General features: G+C 41.2%; 1 protein-coding gene across 1 annotated transcript in view; it reads left to right on the forward strand.

The window, feature by feature from the left end:
- Window positions 1-15,560: 15,560 nt before the first annotated feature.
- itga1 (integrin, alpha 1) overlaps window positions 15,561-19,904 on the forward strand; it is a 44,578-nt gene continuing 40,234 nt past the window's right edge. Inside the window, exon 1 of the mRNA XM_030065892.1 lies at window positions 15,561-15,932. Coding sequence (XP_029921752.1) covers window positions 15,884-15,932 — 49 coding nt within the window. The 5' untranslated portion in view covers window positions 15,561-15,883. The remainder of the gene's footprint in view (window positions 15,933-19,904) is intronic.

Consider the following 19,904-nt stretch of genomic DNA (forward strand, 5'->3'; position numbering starts at 1 on the left):
TACAGTGGGCTGCAGAATGCAGATCCTTCCAATTTTCTAGCCGGTTGAGACGAGGTGGCATAACTAGATGAAAATGATAGGAGAATAAATGGTTGCATCTGTGGATTGTGGGGATTGTGGACTGCGGGGTGTTTTGCTGACATTGTTTCTTTGTCTTGGGTGGGTGTGAGGTTGAGCAGAGTGTGAAACAGAAGCTTGGTGGCTCTTCCTCTATGGAGTGAAACATGGTGCTGTTATTGCAGGGTCCAAGGACATGAGTGGTCTTGGCTCATGTGCCAGGTGGGACAAATTTGAATGGTTGCTGCTGCACCCTGATATCTGCACTAAGTGTTGTCCTCAGTGATTGTAATGTTGTGTAAATGTATGCATTCTTTGTTTCTTGTCTTCATTTCTTTTTTGTTATGTGCTGTTACAAATGGTGCTCCTGCTGATGCACAAATGTGGTATTAGTATTATTATTAGTGTTATCAATGAGTCAGTCAATCAAATCAGGCTTTGCCAAGTAGGGGATAAGCCAGGGAGTGAGAGCGAGAAAGTGAAAGAGAGAGATTGATGTAGTCAGACAGAAAGCAGTGCAGCAGTATCAGATTTACACATCTACTCGAAACCTGCACAATGACAGGAAGTGCAACTCCTTTGTCCCCATTCAGAGAGGCCTAAATAATAACAATAACAGTGATGCAATGCATCAGTGTGATGCTATTGAATATTTAACCAAGATGCTTGAGAGTAATTTGATTTACACTGGATGCTTAAGTAAGACTGCTGAAAGCCTTGTAATACGCAGATGGACTGAGGATTTCTTGTCGTTATGCAAATATTTTATTGCACCAATTAGACTGAATGAAATCATTGTCCTTTGTCTCCACACTTAAGTAAGGAGATCTTGCTTTCTCAAGTTGAAGTTCAGGTATTTACTTGAGGACATGTAAATTTGTTATAGAATCTAATAGTACTAATCTTGGACTAATCTTATAGATAATCTTATATTTAATGAAGTTTTTAGCATTTAAATGGTGCAAAATGTTTTCAGTTTTTTATGGCGTATGGATGTTTTGAGTGTGCAGGATATCTTATTGTCGAGCAGTTGATCTTAATACGATCCAAAATTGAAAATGTTCTTGTATTTAGCTGCCAAACTTCAAAAAAATGTGATCCTCCCTTTCCTCCCTTCTTCCCTGTAGAATTTTGCAGGAAGCATTTAACAATGGAACCCCACAGCCTCCAGAGCCTTCTGAAACCCAGCTGTGTGAAACCCTGTACACACACACATACACACACACACATACAAGGAACATACACACAATTGTGAACATAGAAATAAACACACATGCACAAAAACACGTGCATATAGAAAGTGAACAGGGCAGCTTCTCCTTCTCATAAATACTGAGTTCAACGTTCCATTGTTCGCACAATAAAACTGACCCAACCGTAGACTGATATGACCCAGTTATGAGATTAGCATGTAGAATAGAGCAGAAACAGCTGATGAACTATAGCAGCCTTCAAAGATTTTTTTTGTAGTTATTGCAACTATGGCTCAAAGTTTTCCTGAATGAAAGCAAAGCAAAAGTGTCCTCAAGCGTTAGAAATATCCCGGTCCACTGCAAAGTCAGCCAGTGCTGATGCGTAATCCCCACCGGGAGCCTTCTTGTGCTGCCCTGGTCAGAGGCCAACCGATGTTAAGCCAAAACACCGAGATTTGAGGTTGGACATGTCACGTCAAAGTGAACCTGATGAGGGAGCATGGAGCCCTTATGATCTTAATCATCATCTAGTTACACGAGGAGAGGTAGTCTGCAGAGGGGTTAAACACGTATGTGCACACGTATACACACACATACACACACAATATTCCCAGTGAGCACAGCATATACCAGGAGATGTGACCCCCTGAACTGGAGCATTTGGGCCCCTTTATGCCTCTGAATTCATATCCACCACAGTAGACCTGTCAAAATCATCAAAACACAATCAGTAAACTTGGCAAACTCAATGGTAAACTAGTATGTTCACATTGATTTGTCTGAGATGTATTTTGGATTAAATACAAGTTGAAACAATAAAGAAACAATTCAAAACTCTAATGTCTATCTCTGTATGGCTGTAAGTTGGTTGCCCTATTGCCTGACATACAAGTTTAAAGATCCTAAAAGGAAAGTTAGAGTATAATATAGGTATACATTTCAATATAGAATAGTAAAGTAATAGTAGTAATAGTAAAAGTAAGTGACAGTGAAAGTAGAGCTGTTTTTCTTTCAGGTTTGGATAAATGGTTACAGTAGAGGTTCAGTGCTATGAACCAGAGTTGTAAAGTTGTCACACTTTGGTGCTGAAAAGCTTTGTGTTGCATGCTGCTTTTCCAACACACTGGATGCTGTCGGCTGAAAATGGCACAGGCAAATTTGGAACATTTCGCCATGCCTAATTTGTGTGGTCTTTCTGCTCTCTGATGGAGCCGTTATGCAACCTGCGAAATTCTGAAACACTGTTTTGGAAATCATTATAACACAAAGATGATGGGTGCAGCACAATCAGCTACTGTAAAACGAGTTGGCTACACACATAAAGCTCGGCAATTCAGGGTTTGAAGTTGGATTTCATAAGCCCACTTTGCGATGCTTATGAGACCGTGCGTGACTCTGACTCACAGAAAAACGTCTCTGTATTCAGTGGCCAAGCATGTATGGATTTTTATTGCTCTAAAATGTGAACATAGCTTTAGGGGGATCTGCCTTGGTGGTCAGCAGTGTGCTACTCTGACCCACTCCTTTCTCCTCCTCCTCTCTCTCTCTCTCTCTCTCTCTCTTTTTTTTTTTTTTTTTTTTAAGACTAAGACCTCCATGCTGTCATGTCAGATGTCATGCCAAGGAATCACAAGCCCTAAACAGCTCCTCCAGCAGAATACGATATCCTCCAATCACAATAACTGTCTGAAATGCTGGTGCCACATGTTGGACACAACTGTGTGTGTGTCTGTCTGTCTGTCCATGTGAGTGCATACATGTCTGGTGAAAAAGAAGGAACATTATAGTAGTTAATTTCCTCAATTGCAGACTCTTACAGTACAAATGGCTACACATAAGATTTTGAAGGGAAAATTGGTGTGAAACTACACCAGGGTGATTTATTGCATTACAGCTTTGAAAATGTGAAAAAGATCGTCTGCACGCTGGAGTTGGCTCGTAAACAATCTGCTCAAGGAAACCAATTTAATGTATACTGATGTCATGGTCTGGGGACAGATTCTGATAGAATTCACATGCACATTTATTATGCGCTCATATTGGCTTCCAACTTTTGACCCTGCTGCTAGAACAATGCTGTTTACTCTTGTCAAGACTCATTACAGAGGATGCAGGAAGAAAAGAAAGATGACTTGTTTTTGTTTTTGTTTTTTTTAAACAGCTGTACCTCTCAATTTCTGCACCCATTTTCTTCAAGTGCTGGCACATTGTTTGCTGCTAACTGCAGTGTATTGATTTATGTGATTTTCAATTGGAAAGTTGTGTGGCCAGAGAGTTTCACTATACAAAGGCATGTTACTGACTTTCAGTGTTGAGCATTAATCCTGATCAGAAAAGAGGGGCTCTCCATACCACTGCTGTAATGGAGGGCAGAGGTGCCTAGTTTGTCTGTGGGAGACGGAGAGCCAGTGGCCAGGCTGTAACCCTAACTCTGAGCCAGTGTTGACAAAGTCAAAGGGTCGAGACCCAGTGATGGCCCTTTGAAGAGTGAGGCAGAGCTCCGGGCCCTGTCAGGAGGACAGAGCGGGGAGACGGAGCCCCAAGAGGGAGGAGACTGAAGAGACCTCTAATTGCTGTCCATATGTCCAGCTGTTGTTTTCGCCTACCTTGGGGATTGGGAGATGACCTTGAAGAGGGTGTACAAATTTAGACGGACACGCCCCTACATGGAATTAAGAACCGAGGATTCACTAAGCTTAGCCACTTTTACAACAATCATTGGCTTGTTAGGTTGAGGCGAATGCCATGTTCTTATCGTGTCGAGGGTTTGTCTCCAGCCAATGAACTGTATCAACATCCATTTTCTACCTCTTTTTTGTCTTTTATGTTACCTTCTAGGGCCCTGGTCTCGAAAAATTATGTTTATGTGTCAGCGCTATAGTTGATGATGAGTGTTGCCGGTATTTAAATATTTTAAATTAAATTTTCGATAAAATAAGGATTTTCACGATAGGTGTGGATGAAGCCTTGTTCCCTGCAAGAGCACAGTGCTGAGTTTCACGGGCAGCGTACCATAACCTGTAATTGGCTGAGATAAGGCTATATCTAATAACCAGGAAATAAAGCACAGCCACACTTATCACACTGGTTGCCATCTGCTTTTTTCCTATGAGGCATTTCCTGTTTGTTGCTGTCTGTCTCCGTTTCTCAAGCATATGTTGCAAGCACGTTTTCAGAATGGAAGAAAAGACAATAAACAGTGGAACAAGAGAGAGAGACACAGAGAGAGAGAGGGAGAGAGAACATGAAACAGAGAATGGTTAAACTCCAGATATTTATATTTGATCTAAATATCTCCGTCTGGTTAATGTTAAAGTTGAGGACAGTCGTAGCTGCTCTCATCAAACTGGAATCAGTAGGGATGGCTCTGCTTTGTTTCACACTGGGCTGACAGAGGACTTGAATTCTCTCTAAAGTGCATCCCCAGTGGTATTGCAAGGGCATGCCAGCAGCACCACAACCGCTTCCACCAGCGAATGAGCTCCATAGTCATGCAACATAACCCAAGAGTAGCGGTCTTTTTCTCACACATTCATCGACTTCACAAAGACGGAGTCACTTCTTACATAGCATCTTCATGTAGCATGGAGTTGCTGTGTGAGCAGGCCTGTGGCTGTAACTGCAGAGACACACTTTGAAAGCAGACTTTGCCGCTCTGTGCTCTGTCCCGTCTTGATTAATTACATCATTCCATTTGAAAATTAACTTCCCCTTTAGTATCACTACATCTCCAACTTCCCGTTTATCTGGCTCTGCTGTTTTAGATTGACATTTACTGTGTCAGGTTTGTATCATTTGCTTTTGTATGACTAATAAGATTAGATACTGCACAGTCTCAAAGCCCACTTGATGACATGTGGACCTAATTAACTTGTCTGTTTATTTGAAAGGGATTCAGTTCACTGTCACTGTATCCGATCACCTTAACGACTTTGATAAATACAGTAAAATTTGCTTACCTGGCTTACTGGTTAACATTAACAATTGAACCATGTAACATAAAATATATAAGCATACTGAAGAAGCACTGCTCTGTCAGTGTACTTTGTGTGTTCTTTCATTTTGTGATATCATACAATTTAATTTGCATACAAGATTATTATTAGAATTCTCTTCTGCTCAGTAAAGAACAGATTTGGTTTGTACAAAATCATTAACTTCAATCTGTCTTTCAGTCTCCATGGCGTAGTGGAGACCAATAACAACTGACAGCGTAAGAGCTCTTGTTTACTGATGTCATAATTTGTGCAGCCAAGTCATCAATAAAATCAATCAATCAATAAAATGTTGCCATTTTACATCTCTGCAAACCAGCAAATATGTTGAATTATCAATGTTGCCAAGCCAAAAATGCATGCATGTTAACATTAGGGCTTAGAGCTAAAGTGGCAGAGCCTGGGTCAACGTCTCGTGGCTGTTAACGTTCACGCATGCGCGAACACTAGATAATGTTAATTAATTACAAGGATACAAGGATACAAGGAAGTTTATTTGTCATTATACAACAGGTTGTATAGTGAAATTAAAATGTGGTTCCCTCTTGACTGATTAATTGATTGATTGTGTAGAAAATAAAATTATTAAACATGGAGGAGTGCAGATGGTGCATTTAGTAGTTTCACAGCCTGAGGGAAGAAGCTGCTCTGTAGTCTGGTGGTACGGCAGCGAATACTTCTGTATCTTTTGCCTGACGGCAGCAGGGTGAACAGGCTGTGGCTGGGGTGGGTGTTGTCTTTTAGGATCTCACCTCACCTCCCCGATATCACTGAGGCTTGGTAGATGGGTGCCAATGATGTTTTGGGCAGTTTTAATCACTCGTTGCAGAGTCTTCCTGTCCTGGGCCGTGCACATCCCATGCCAGTTTGTGATGTTTCCAGTCAGGATGCTTTCAATCGCTCCTTTGTAGAAGTTGACAAGAACTTGGCGTGGGAATTTTGCTTTCTTAAGTTTCCTTAAGAAATACAGCCGTTTCTGAGCTTTTTTAACCAGGGCACAGATATGTGAAGTCCATGTCAGGTTCTCTGTTATGTTGATTCCCAGGAACTTAAAACTGCTCACTTGCTCCACCTCAGCTCCATTGATGTAGACAGGGTTGTGTGTCTTTGCCTCCTTTTTTCGAAAATCAACTATCAGCTCTTTGGTTTTGCTGACATTGAGCAGAAGGTTGTTGTCTGTGCACCATTCTGCAAGACGGTTGATTTCCTCCCGATATGAAAACTCATCATTGTTGGAAATCCGGCCGATGATGGTGGTGTCATCCGCGAACTTCACAATAGAGTTCTCTCCATGTCGGGGGTTGCAGTCGTGGGTGTACAGCGTGAACAGGAGGGGGCTGAGCACACAGCCCTGGGGGGCTCCGGTGTTGAGCACTTGAGTGGAGGAGGAGAGACTGCCAATCCGAACTGACTGGGGTCTACTTAATTAGCTACTTTAGTGACTTTCTTTTGCTTTGTTGGCCACCAAAAGGAAAAGGTTCGTCCTCATGGAGAAGGTTAAGAAAAGGTTCGTTGTCTTGTTTAAGTTGCGAAAAGGTAGGAGAAGGTTCATCATCATCGTCAAGATTAGGAAAATGCTTGTCATTATGGTTAAGGTTAGGAAAAGGTCATGGTTAATGTTAAGAAACAGTAGCTAATGTTTGCTGGTATTAGTTTGCGAGTGTTAACTAAAAATTGCCAGATGTAGTGTAGCAGTGCAGCAGATTGATTTCTTAACATAAATAAGACTTTCATAAAATCTGCTCAAGTAAAAACAAAATAAATAAATCAAAACAACAGGAGTCAATTTGTGTATTGTATGTGCCAGAATGTAAATTTGCATGCACAATGTATATTGCAATATCACTGATCAACATTCCTAAATGTTTGCTGTGAACTGTTACTATACTGTAACCACACAAAAGCCACATCTTGTATACATTACAACATCCTTAGTTGCACAACAAAAATAGCTTTGACCAGAGGGGAAACATTCTTATGGCGGGATGTGCCATTTAGCTTCAGTGCAACTCGATGACTGAAGAGCCAGTTGGGAAACAAATACCCTCGGTTAGACTACACGAACAAAGCTTATTTCTTCATTTAAAGTCATTTATTCTCAATACACAATACTGTCTACATTACCTTTCGGTGGCCTCATGCCACCAAAAAGCATCACAGGCTGGCTACTTACGCCACGATTACAGGGTGGATATTGTTGTGTGAAAAAGTATCTCTGGGCAAAAACTCTATATCAAAGAGACTGTTTGTGAAATTGAATAAAGAGGCATTCAGTCATTAGGGAGCCAGTGAACCTTGTCTCTCATGCTGCTGATGCTTTTTTCAGCATGCATGTACACAGAAAGTGACCGTGGGACAGAGCAGAAAAACACATTAGAATTGACTTCTGCGGCTAAAAGAGAAATATTTTCTGTCAGGACAAAAGGCAGGGGAGAGATGAAGGAGTGGGAGGAGATTGTTTGTGTGGGGCTGTGAGCAGGGGGGAAAATGAAAACACAAAGGATTAGTACAATGCTGCTCATATATTTTTTACCAAGGAAAAAAAAGGAGTTGATTGGGTTGGGGGGTAGTAAAAGGATAAGGAAGGAGGGAGATGGGTGGGGAAGGGTCTGCTAGAGTGGCGGAAAACAGAAAACATGGAAGCTAATCAGAGTCTTCCTGAGTCTCAGTCAGAGATATCTGCAGGGCTGAAGACAGGAAGGACCTCTGTAAACTGTCTCACTCACAGGGAGTTCCTGAGATTCTATGTGATACAGATGTGTGTGTGTGTGGGTGACTTCTGCATATGTGCACACATTGTATCTGCACGTGTTGTGTGCACATATATGAACATATTGTAACTGTGCATCATTCTCTGTGTGTGTATTTGTACATGTGCATCCTGTATATAGTGTGTGTGTTTATTATAGCAGTACCGACAGAATAATAAAAGCTACAACAGGATCTAATTATGGCAAATAACTCATTCTGTGTGTTCGCAGATGAAATGATCACAAGTTTTGTTGCTCTTTGTGTATAAAGGAATTCATAATATTTACGCACAATGCTGGAGAGGGCTCACAGCGCTCCTGCCACTCAGGGGCTGCAGAAATCGATACAGGCATGCAGGTGTGTGCTGTGTGTGGATGTGGATGGAGAGGACTGGCACCGCAAAAATATGAAAACAGGCAGAAAGATAAGACTCGAAAAAAAGAAAGAAAACAATGATACAAACAAGATTGGATACATTTTCTAAAGGACTTATGCATTTTATCATATGTTGCAATGGTCTCTAAAGGTGGTCGCTAGTTGATAACAAGTAGTTACTTGGTGTTTAGAAGGGATTGCTGAGTTGTAAATAGGTGGTTTCAAATGATATAGGGAGTTACTGCACAGATGCTGAGTGATGACTAAAGGCTGTGAAGGTGCCACTTGGTGGTTGCTACAGTGGGATGTTATGAGCTGGTTGCACTGGTGGCAGTGGTGGAAGTAATATTTAAAGCAGTAGCAGTAGTAGTGAGCTGCATGTTTTTATGTACCATATGGGGTATAAAAACTGTAGGAGGGGATAGAATGACAAATTCTTACATTACCTTACATTACCTAACCCATAAGGCTGGATGCAACATTTGCATGTATATCCCTTTAAGAACAGTTGCGATGTTTACATGCCTCTAGAGCCAGATGCGATATGAAAGTGTGTGAGATGATGTCATTGTCTTCAAGACATGTGACTGATGAAAAGGCTGATGAACTTTAGGGCAAAGGCTACAATTTCCAATGAAAGCCTAAGGTTTACGCTCTAAAGTTGTTCAGAAAACCCTCACGTTTTAGAAGGTTGTTTTCAAACAGTGTTTTCGGTTTTGGAATGTTTTTTTGAGAGTGTTTTGGGCTATAATTGCAATGACAGGCGGTTGCTAAGCAAATCCTGGTGATTGCTAGTGTGTTACTTGGTGTGGCTAAGAAAGTGCTTGGATTTTCCAGGCTGTCACTGAGTGTTTGGGTGGGTGATTACTTTTGGTTGCCACGTGTCATCAGGTGGTTGCAACCTGCTCATTTTGCTATATGTGTAATCTGTAGGAGCAAATGTGGTAACAACTCAAACAATTTAAAACAAACAGGAATCAATACTCACCCTTTAAACACAAGAATACTCACTCACATCTTTAAATAATAGATACAAGTCCTTGTTTAGTCTGCCGGCTGCCAGCCCTCTGCTGTGTTCACATCATTTCAGAGGCAGCGGGAGAACAGGCCTTCATTACTTCAACTTGAAAGCATTCACATTAATTCACTGGAGGCAATCCACATCCTAAATCTCTGAGGAATTTAACATCATTTGTATGTGCACTGGATATTGCTCTTTTAGTATGGTGTGTATGTATGTTATCTAGTTGTATGGTAGACTGCATTAGTGTGAGTGTTGCTGAAAATCTGAATTTCTATGGACTGCTTGGACTGCTGCAGTGGATTTTCTTAATTACCTCTGCCAACAGAGTTGCACAGGAGTTATGTTTTCACCCCATTTCATTTCTGTCTGTCTGTCTCTCTGTCTGTCTGTCCGTTTGTCAGAAGGGTATGTCTAAAAGTGAGGAATGGATTTGCACGATATTTTGTGGTAAGTTTGGGCATGGAGCAAGAGAGAGCTGATTAACTTTTCACAATGATTGACCAAAGGGGATTATGGTGGTTGGTGGGATTAACTTTTGGTGAATGTCCAACATGTGGAGCTGCCATATCTTGACGGTGGTATAGTACTGGCAGAGGTGTGTGCTTTAGTGCTCTCTAGTTTGTTTCTTGCAGTGACACGCTTTGTCTTGTCAAGCGAGAGATATGAAAGCCTTTCAAGGAAATGACACTCAATTTCATAAAATTCTGGGGGAAAAAAAGGAAACCGCAGACCGAATGACTTGTTAAGATTTTACAATTTGTCAATCTGTTTACCAGCACAGTTCCTGCCCTGGTTCCCCACCATGGCACTGCCACACTTATATAACCTCCTGCCTGAGGTGGTCCACTATTTCCATCAGATTGGTTGTGGTGGTTGTGTGATAGTTGTGGATGATGACGTCATCATCCCCGCTCCTTCCATCCTGCTTAGTCCAAATGTACTACACCTGTCCTCCCCATTTTCTAACTGTGTGCCCCACCACCATTCAAAACCTCCCCAGAATCAAAAACCTCCATGTTCAAGAGCAACAGATCCATGGTCCAGATGCCTACCTTCTGCATCTGGCCCCTCTAAATTTTACTGCCTAACTGATTCATGAGTTTGGGACATGTACCACAGATTTGACAACATTATGGCTGGCTACACAAAGCTGGACAATGTCACACTCATGTTTGCACTCTGACAGTAGTCAGAGAACTACAAATCACTCATCACCGTATTACTGGACACGGAAAACAAAATAATCTCAGCCCCCCTCCTCACCCACCACAGAAAGGTCTTGCCTTTTCTAACTAGATACAGTATTTGTCCCATGAGTCACTGTGCATCCATCAGGGTTGCATCAATAACGATGACTTATCCTGTCCTCAACCAGGTAGGAGAGGGGCCCCACTGCTGTCTGGGAACATGAACTCCAGAATCTGTGCGTGACAAGTCGGAGAGGGAGGGAATACATCGACCCACTTATGCTTCCCTAATGAAGTTTTCCCTATAGACATTACAATTTCCTACTGCAGATCCTTGGCAGGACCCCTACCAAATTAGCCTGCTGTTGTAAACAGTAAAAACTTTGTTTCTATTCAATGTCTCCCCAAATCCCTCTCTGCTCCCACCATAGTGTCTGCTTTATTAAATGTGAAATTCTCATTTCATCCCCCAAGTCATTTATTTGTCATGAGTTTATCCTCAAATCAAATTTGAGTCTTTTGTGATTACATAAACTAAACATGGCTGACTCTTTCCCCTTAATTAAAGCAACTTCACCTGTTTTCTCTACCATCTGTTCAATACCAACATCTCTGGTTTTCTGGAAAGGGTGGCCAGTCTTGCAGTTCTACATAGAAACAGGTTCAAGTCTGTCCTGTTTTCCTTGGCAGCTGTTCCTCATTTGAAGTCCATTACTGATTAAGGCCCCTTGCTGAACAGCAGACCTCCTGAAATGTAGACCTCCTTTGGTAAATGGTGATTTTACTCACAATTCTGCTGAGGTTATATCTGTTACTGTGCCCAAATACACCAGCATTTATTTTAATAGATTAATTAAAATGCTAAAATAAATAAATACAATTCTAATTTAAAAAAAATCATGTCTGTTTCCCCTCACAAACACTTGCTGGTGACGTCTTAAATCATGTTGAGTATTTTAACATGGTACAATCTGTTACGGGGCCCATATGTGTATGTGACTGACTGAGGTCATTGTTATAAACCAATAGCTGTTTCCCAAGCTTGGTCCACCACCCTCCACATGTGCTCACATTTTTAACTCAAATTCTGCAGTTTTCCGAGGCTTTTCATTCAATTTCCAACACTGCTACTGAGTTTGGCATTATTGTGCTAAATGCAGAGGAACTGGACACTTTTAACCTGATTGTGGTGCACCATGTAAAGTAAAAAGTGCAAACTTAAAGCCTTGGTTTGGCTTACTGGGCACTAAAACCTTGAAAAGACCAAGACATCAAAGGAAACAGAAATCCAACTGACTGCAGATTTTCTACAATAATATAATAGTGAAAACAGTGTTAAAGAAAGGAGCTAAAGAAACAAGAGCAGTATTTTTTTTTTTAACCCAAAGTTTTTTTTTTTTGTTTTGTTTTTTTTAAACCCCAAGTTTTACCTCCTTTCCAGGACTATAATAATAGGGCACCTTCCCTAAAGGAGTCCTATCTAAAGAATATGTAAAGGTTTGTTTTAACAGTATTTAGTGCCAGTTTGAGATCAATTAGTTGCCTCTGAAGAGCATCAATGGAGAGTTTGAGATTTTCAATGTCCACCCTTGGTGATATCTAAAAACTGACCTATCATTACCATTTTCACACACTTCTATTCATGAGAAAGGGAGTTTTGAAACCACTGACAAAGGACCAATACAAGACAAATTCATTCAGAGACACTAACATCAAAGAGTTGAACATTTGCTGCAAACAGTAATAGTTTTGTCAGAGAAGACTGTTCTCTTTGAGGCAGCTTGTCAAGTAACACTGCCAACACAAATTCTGCTGGGAGCAATAATCCTCCTGTACAGTGAATCATATCAACCATACAGGATTCAGAGGAAGCAGTATTAGGCTTAGTAAACACGCATAAATAGGAGTCATAGCCATAGCCGGATGTTGGTGTGGTAGAGGGACCTGCAAAAACTGGCACCGGCATAAAGATCGGCAGAGTAAAACTGAGAACTGACAACTTATGATGACCTCTTTGAATATGATTGGAAAAGCTAGTCAGCTGATGCCGATCAGCTGACGATCAATGAATCTCTGACACTGTCAGCTGAATGTCTAACAGCTGATAGCCGATCAGCTGTGATGCTTGCGTGACGTAAGTGTACTGGCTGAACTAATTTGATGCTCCATTTGTGCAAAATCAAAGAATGATCACTTGTATCAAACGCTTTTCATAGATTGGAAAATTGAGCAGTGCAGTGCCTTCTGGTCTCCAGGACTGACACAATGTCATTTATAACAATAAGCACAAACTCTGATATGCTTAGCCATGAAGCCAGACTGAAAATGAATCAAAGTGCATGGCTTTGTAACCTCACAACACTTTTATTTTCTGAGTTTATACTATTTTTTCAAAAAGTCAGAGGGAAAAAATGTATTTTATCAGTTTTTAAGATTATGGTAATACATTTTAGGTTTGCAGAATCGTAACCACTCAAGTAATCATGATACCTCGCACCACACAACTCGCTCAAGTCCAGCCATCTCTGCCCTCCACCCTGCTGAAGGCCAGCCATTGAATGGGGATGTGTTGCACCAGAAAGTACAAGATGCCTGTTCCCCCAAATATTTCCTGCAAACACAACTTACTGTGTCAAATGATACTGTACAGTCCAAAAATTCTGACTCTATTGATTAAATACTTCTTATGTGAACCTTGGTGCTTAAAACTTATCTGTGAGGCCTACAGCCTGTTTTATGGGTCAAATGTTGTTTTAGGGTTAAGTGTCACTTTAACACAGAAAATGCAGATAAAAATGACTTCTGTTGATCATTTTGCAAGTGATTTTAAGATTTTTCCAGGCAAGACCATTTAGAAACAAGAGGATAATTAGTCAATTAGGGTTTTTTTTACTAGACCAAGAGCATTTTTCCAAGCTTTAGGAAATACACTTGATGTAATAGTTAGATTAAAGATTTTCTCAATACTCTTTACAATCAGTGGTGCTGAGAATTTCAAGAAATGAAGGACTGGTTAATAAGAAGATAAAAAATAAGCAGCGGAGGAGTTGTAGGTACAGTGCTCCCATCTATAATGCGGAGAGGTTAATTCGCTGTCACTGTCATTGTTTTCAAACAAATGACTGGAGGCAGCAAAATGATTACTGAAAGCAATACATGTCTACTGTTTTTTTTTTTTTTTTTGTCACACCTGAGTTAAAGATGTCAACAAAGCAAAAACAAAGTTAGTTCAGCATCAGGGATTTTTAGAGTGTCAGATAGCTTTCTGTGATGGAGATCATGTTTCTTTTGAAACTAACAAGTTGTAAATTAGACTTCCTCAGCTGGACCCCAGGAAGGCTAGATGTTGCTATTGCATTAGCTAATGGAGGGCTTAAAATAAACAGTTTTACGCTCCTAATACAGGCTCTGAGGCAGTGATCAGTTGTCCCAAGGTCAAAAACACCATGACTGCCTATTTCTCCAGTGTGTTACATACAGTTAGATAAAACAAGATAGATTTACTGATACTGTTTACACTTGAATAGGTTGCGAAACCCAACAAGACAAAAGAGAAGCTCTGCTAACTTATCTAGAGAGGGCCTACACCCGTCACAGTGAATGCATTATTGATGTGTATCTTCAGTGCAATAATTCAATGTGTTTACGTATTGGGATGGTATTTCACATTGTGACAGGTAGCATGATCTCACATAAACAGCTGCCTCACCACCATTAAAGGATTTGTCTTCCCTAAAAGGTATTAGGTACTACTCATTTTTTTTATATATAGTTGTTTTAACCTTGTTTCAAAGATGCAAAGATTAAAATCATCTTATGAACATTCATTTTCATAAACCTGACTTCATGTAAATGTTTCATTTCAATCGGTCTTTTAACCTTTGTGTTGCTTGTGCCATATTTCTTATCCTTGTTTAAATTCTTTCACATCATGTTATTATCTGTTTGTTTCTTCTTCTTTATGTTTCATGCCTTGTGTTTATTATGTAAAGCACTTTGTTCACTCTTTATTGATATGTGCCATATAAATAGAGCATAATGATTTACAGCTGTGGTCTATATATTTATTTCTTTATAACTCATTAGAATTACATCGGTTATCAGAAAACATCATTATACACTATGATGCATTATGAACTTGATATAACCAGACTATGAGGTTGTCATGTCTTATGTCTGTAAGTAATCCATTAAGTGATATTATCTGAAGTAAAGTGACATCAAATGAGCTGCTGTTGTGACCTGTAAATACGTCTTAGTAAAGTCATTAGTCAGATCAAAACCAGGATGACAATATCAGCTCGGATCAAAAAGTGAGATCAAAACCATCTTTGTGAGGCGTGACACGTGGTAATATGTATCCTCTTTTATTATGAGCTGTAAACTGCTGCATGACATTGGCCTCCAGTTATAAATTGTAACGGACAAGTTCTTGGATCAAGTTTCAAGTGATTCATTAATAGCTGTCTTCATCTGAGAAATTACATGGGTTCAGCTAACAGATGAAAAATGCTGTCTTTTGAATGCTTCGTGTCAGGGCTGCAAATATCTTCATTTGCTGTAATTTGTAATTTATAAGTTTTGCAATTGCAACCACTGCTGCTGTCAAATGAATACGGGCTCCAGTGATAAATATGTTACTTACAGCAGCCACAGAATATGCCAGATTAGTGAATTATAAGTGTACTAAAACATTCCTTAATGGGATTATGATGCTTATACAGCTCCTGTGATGACTTGAAATGTGTCATCGTCAACAGGTCAAGTAATCTATTATGTCAAAATGTCAAAATGAGGTTGTAATTCTGGTCTACAAGCCTCCATTGTTCAGTGCCTGACAGTTGCGAGCTCTCCAGACAGCGCTGTGTGCACTTACATGCTGAGTGCTCTTATATGACTGGTAAGATTTTCCCCATGGGCTGGCAAGAGTCAGACCAAGCCCCCGCAAAAAAACATTACACTCTATCCCAAGCTCTGCTGCATGAGGGAACTCCTCACAACTCCCACTCGCCTTTCCCTTCCTCCTCCTCCGTGTTTCTCTGGGCTCAGCTCAGCCCGGCAGCGGGACAAGGGGGGCGCATCCAGCACTGCTGTCGACTATCTCAAGCTGGGGGGGCTTCACATTCAACCAGTCATACACTTCAAGCGTGGATGCTGCTGCACAGGAAATGGGTTGTGAATTCGCATCGCTCATCTAGCCGCTTCGCCGCCGGGGATCTGTGTTTGGTCGATTATCGAATAGCGTTACAAGGAAAAGCCCGTGGACTAACAGAAACTGCAGGGGGAAGATAGTGCCAGAAGATGCTCCGGTCCGGACAGCGTTTCACCTTAACAGCAGCAACAACCATCGGTAAGTGAAGCCAAAGGGGACGGGGCGCTCGTGCTTGGTTACCCACATGAAATAACGGGACTGACAGCTCGTGCGCGCGTGTTTTGCCGTGTCGCAGCCCCGGCTCACCTCTGTGTACGCACGGGACAACTGTTGTGTAGCCTGCATAATTAACGACCAAGCAACTAAAAGCATCCATTAGGTGTGTGACTACTGACTAACATTACCCCCTTGGCCATTAATAGGTGGTGGCACCACAGTGTCCTCCATAAACTGGCCCTAAATACTTTCCGTCAGTAATGCCCAGATGTTATTTATTCTGACTAGAGGAAACCGCGGAACACGTAATTGTTTCTACATGTAGGAGGCTGGTTTCAGAAGCATAGCACATACAGTATAACAGTGCATACAGACATTACAAAATACTACTACTTATTTTAAAAAAAATGCATATATGCAATGATTCCCCTTTGTGATTTCACAAGTATCATATTTCTGAGGAAACCACTAACTTTCTAGTTGTTATGACTCAGAATGCCTTTAGGAGAGATTTCTAACAATTATCACTTACAATTAGATTTAACATTTTTAAAAGTGCATTTTTGTAAAGGACATAATGAGCTTTATTTAATATTGACATTGCAGCTTAACAGGCTTGTGAGTGGGGTACTGTATTTGTAATGAATATGTGCATGTTGGTAGTGGGAGTCCCTTGGTGAGGCTGTGCTATCAGATTCAGCTCCAGAGCAGCAGTAGTGAATTAACTTCTAGGTCATGTCCACATCGTTCAAACATGAGGGAAAGTACCGGCTAACTAAGAGGATCCACTCCTCTGCAAGCGGGAGAGGGAAAGAGAGCGAGAGGGAGAGGGAAAGAAGAGAGAAAATAGTGAGAGACTAAAGTAAACAGTGCATGTCTCTCTGTAATTCTCAGATTCCTATGCTTACATGTGATGCTGGCTTGTGACCGTCATTAGAGAATTGAGTTAAAGATGCAGCTGGAGATAAAATGTGGTGTGTGTGTGTGTGTGTGTGTGTGTGTGTGTGTGTATCTGTGTGCGTGCTTGCAGTCTTCAGATGTTAAGTTCAGTCTATCCCCATGCTCCCTTGAAAACCATCACCCGTAATGCGCTTTCCGCTGAATCTGGATTATAATTAGAATCTGTCACACACATTGTGAACGGCTGTAAAGTGTGAAAGGGCCCACACATTGCCAGACATGATATGTTGTTGATTTAACTGCCACGAATGCCAGAGAGTGCCTTCCAAGTATTGTAAAAATGTGTAAAAGTCCCATGTGATGATGAGGTGGTTATGTTTTCCAATGTGCCCAGTGTCACAGATCTTGATTCTGTAAGGAAAGACCTAAGAAAAGTCCTGATTCTGGGGAGAAAAGGCTTGCATGTTGATCTGTAGTTGAAGTATCTGTGCAGAGTTAGGCTGTCATGTAAGCTCATGGTTTTGAGTTTCGGTAGCCTTAGATATGTCTAACCGCTGGCTGTTTGATGCGTGACAATCACAGACCTATCAGGTGCCAGCTGCTCCTCAGCTCTCATTGGTGCCCAGGTTGTGTGGCAGAGGCGCTGTCACCTGTACTGGAGGATTCAAAAACTGTACATCTCGAAATAAAGTGAAATATTTGAGAATTGTGATACTGTCTGAATACGTGGGTTCAAATCTAATGTTGAAAGTGTGTTCATGTGTGTGTGTGCTGGTGTATCTTTTTTATATATGTGAGAAAGAGTCACCCTAACTCAGACTTGGAGCAAATCCTTCTCATCGCCATCACATCCAGAGGAGAAGTTTCCTGTCTTGGTCCTGTGCCATGAGGCTCATCTCATCAGACAGAGGTTCTCTGTAGGACACTGATGCCTCCTCACTTGTCCTGTAATCCCGTGCATCGGCCTCCCTCCCAGACACAGGTCGGACACATCCTTGTCACACCGGTGGTAGCCCTCTCTGCAAGCCGCTGGTGGTAGACCTCTCTGCAACCGCATATTAACACCCAGCCGATCTGCTCCCGCTGTTCATTAAGTAATGAACTTGGCACCGTCTGTCGGCCGTGTGGGTGCGCATCTGCTTTCAGGCTGATTGTTTTTGAATTAGGATGGCTTCATTTACTTACCTAAGATGTTTCTGTAAATTTGTCCCATGTTGGTCCCATTTTGCCCATGGTTATTGTGTCTAGTAGTGTGGGCTGTACCATGTGTGTATGTATGTGTTTGGGTGGTGTGTGTGTGTGTGTGTGAGAGAGAGAGAAAGTGAGAGACCCATATTGGGTTATACAGGGGCAAGAGCCATCCAGTGATCCTGAGACCATACTGGGAGATCCCATGTTGTGCTATCGGAGCTGCCTCTGCATGGCTCAGAGGCCCACATGTGGTTATTGTAGTGGCAGCATTTAATCTCTGTAAATTCCTAACGGAGATGGGGATACAGGTGGTTTTGGTTTGGTGCTCCAAAGAAGAGGGGCATCTGGCTTCAATCAGCGCGTGTGGAACCAGGGTGACCAAACTTACAATGGACACATGAACAGCATGAACACCTACGCTAAGACTCTCTCTCCCTGTCTGTCTCTGGCTCTGTCTCACACAGACACACACACACACGCCACCGATCACAGCTTACCTGCACGTTAAGTGTCTGTCTGCTGTTCCTGTGAGTGACGGCTTCTGAAACGTATTCGCTGTTTCTCTCAGTCCTCATAAGTCCAAGGATTGTGAGACATCATGCAGAACACAGTTTGTGTGTCAGATGTGTAAAACAGCTGTAGGAAATTATGAATGACAGTTTACATTTAGGCTTATAAACTAACTAGTGTAAGCTTTTTGGTCCATCAGTTGGTCAGAGTGAGCTAAATTTAGATGCAGAGCTGCTTAAAGCCTTTGGGTTGAATTCTGTTTTTACTATCAGGCACACAGATGTTTCCCTGTTGTGTGATTTATTTATAAGTTGATAGCTATTTCCCAATCAATTTAGCGGATGCTCATTCACCTTGTCACATGAATGCACAGTTGTAAAATATAAGCCATGTGTCATTTAATGTCTTTGGAAGTCATTTTACTACAAAGAGAGAGACAGCGAGACGTGCTGAAGGGTTACTAGAGCGTGAACTGATTTAGATCCTCGGCATTCCTCGGAGGAGTGAGATACTTTCCTTTCGTTTTATTTCAGATTTTGAGGTTTTTTTTCCCCTGCAGCCTCTCACATCGCAGGTCTGAGAACAGCGCGTTTCTGTCAACATGATCGTGAGCACGTGGAATGCTGCATCAGATCAGACTGATTCATTGAATGTTTGAAGGCTGTGACAGGAAGGGCTGTAAGTCTTCAGACTTTAAAGCTCTCACCTGATTTATGAGCCTGGAGTGGCTGTGGTAGTGAAGCCCACCATCTCTGTATTTAGCAGTACGTCTCCCTCTCCTCTTCTATCATCCTCCAGTTATTTTATTTTTAGTGTAGTTTTGTTTTGGTTGGTTGGTTTTGGTACTGTTTTTTTTATCACGAAAAAGGCAAAAATACAATAAATATATTTTTGCCTCCCCCAAGCCCATTCCTCAACTTGTGGCTCCTAAACTTAAAAAAAGGCAACACATACATTTCAGTATAAAAAGCAAGAAAAAGGTCACAAAGGTATTAAATATACAATAAGCAGTATGTACAATGAATATGAGACTGAAATAATTTACAGAAACAGATGCAAAAGTAAATTGTATATGCATGTACAGACATATACTTATCACTTCCCAGTGGAATCAGATCCCTCCTTCCATTAATGCAGTCAGCACTAATTTGATAAAATGTCAGCTCTCAGTTCCAGACAGGTTGATTTTTTTTTTTTTTAATGTTAATAGGATGTCATTGTGCTATATGTCTTTTTCACCTGTTTCCCCTCTGACATCTTTATTATACCTGCAAGTGCGTTCGATGTAGGGTGTGACTCTTCACTTTAAGTGCCTCTTTTTTCTTTTTTTCAGCTGCAAATTTGCCCGAGAGT

This window comes from Myripristis murdjan, chromosome 12, assembly GCF_902150065.1.
Source record: "Myripristis murdjan chromosome 12, fMyrMur1.1, whole genome shotgun sequence".
NCBI classification, from domain to species: Eukaryota; Metazoa; Chordata; class Actinopteri; order Holocentriformes; family Holocentridae; genus Myripristis; species Myripristis murdjan.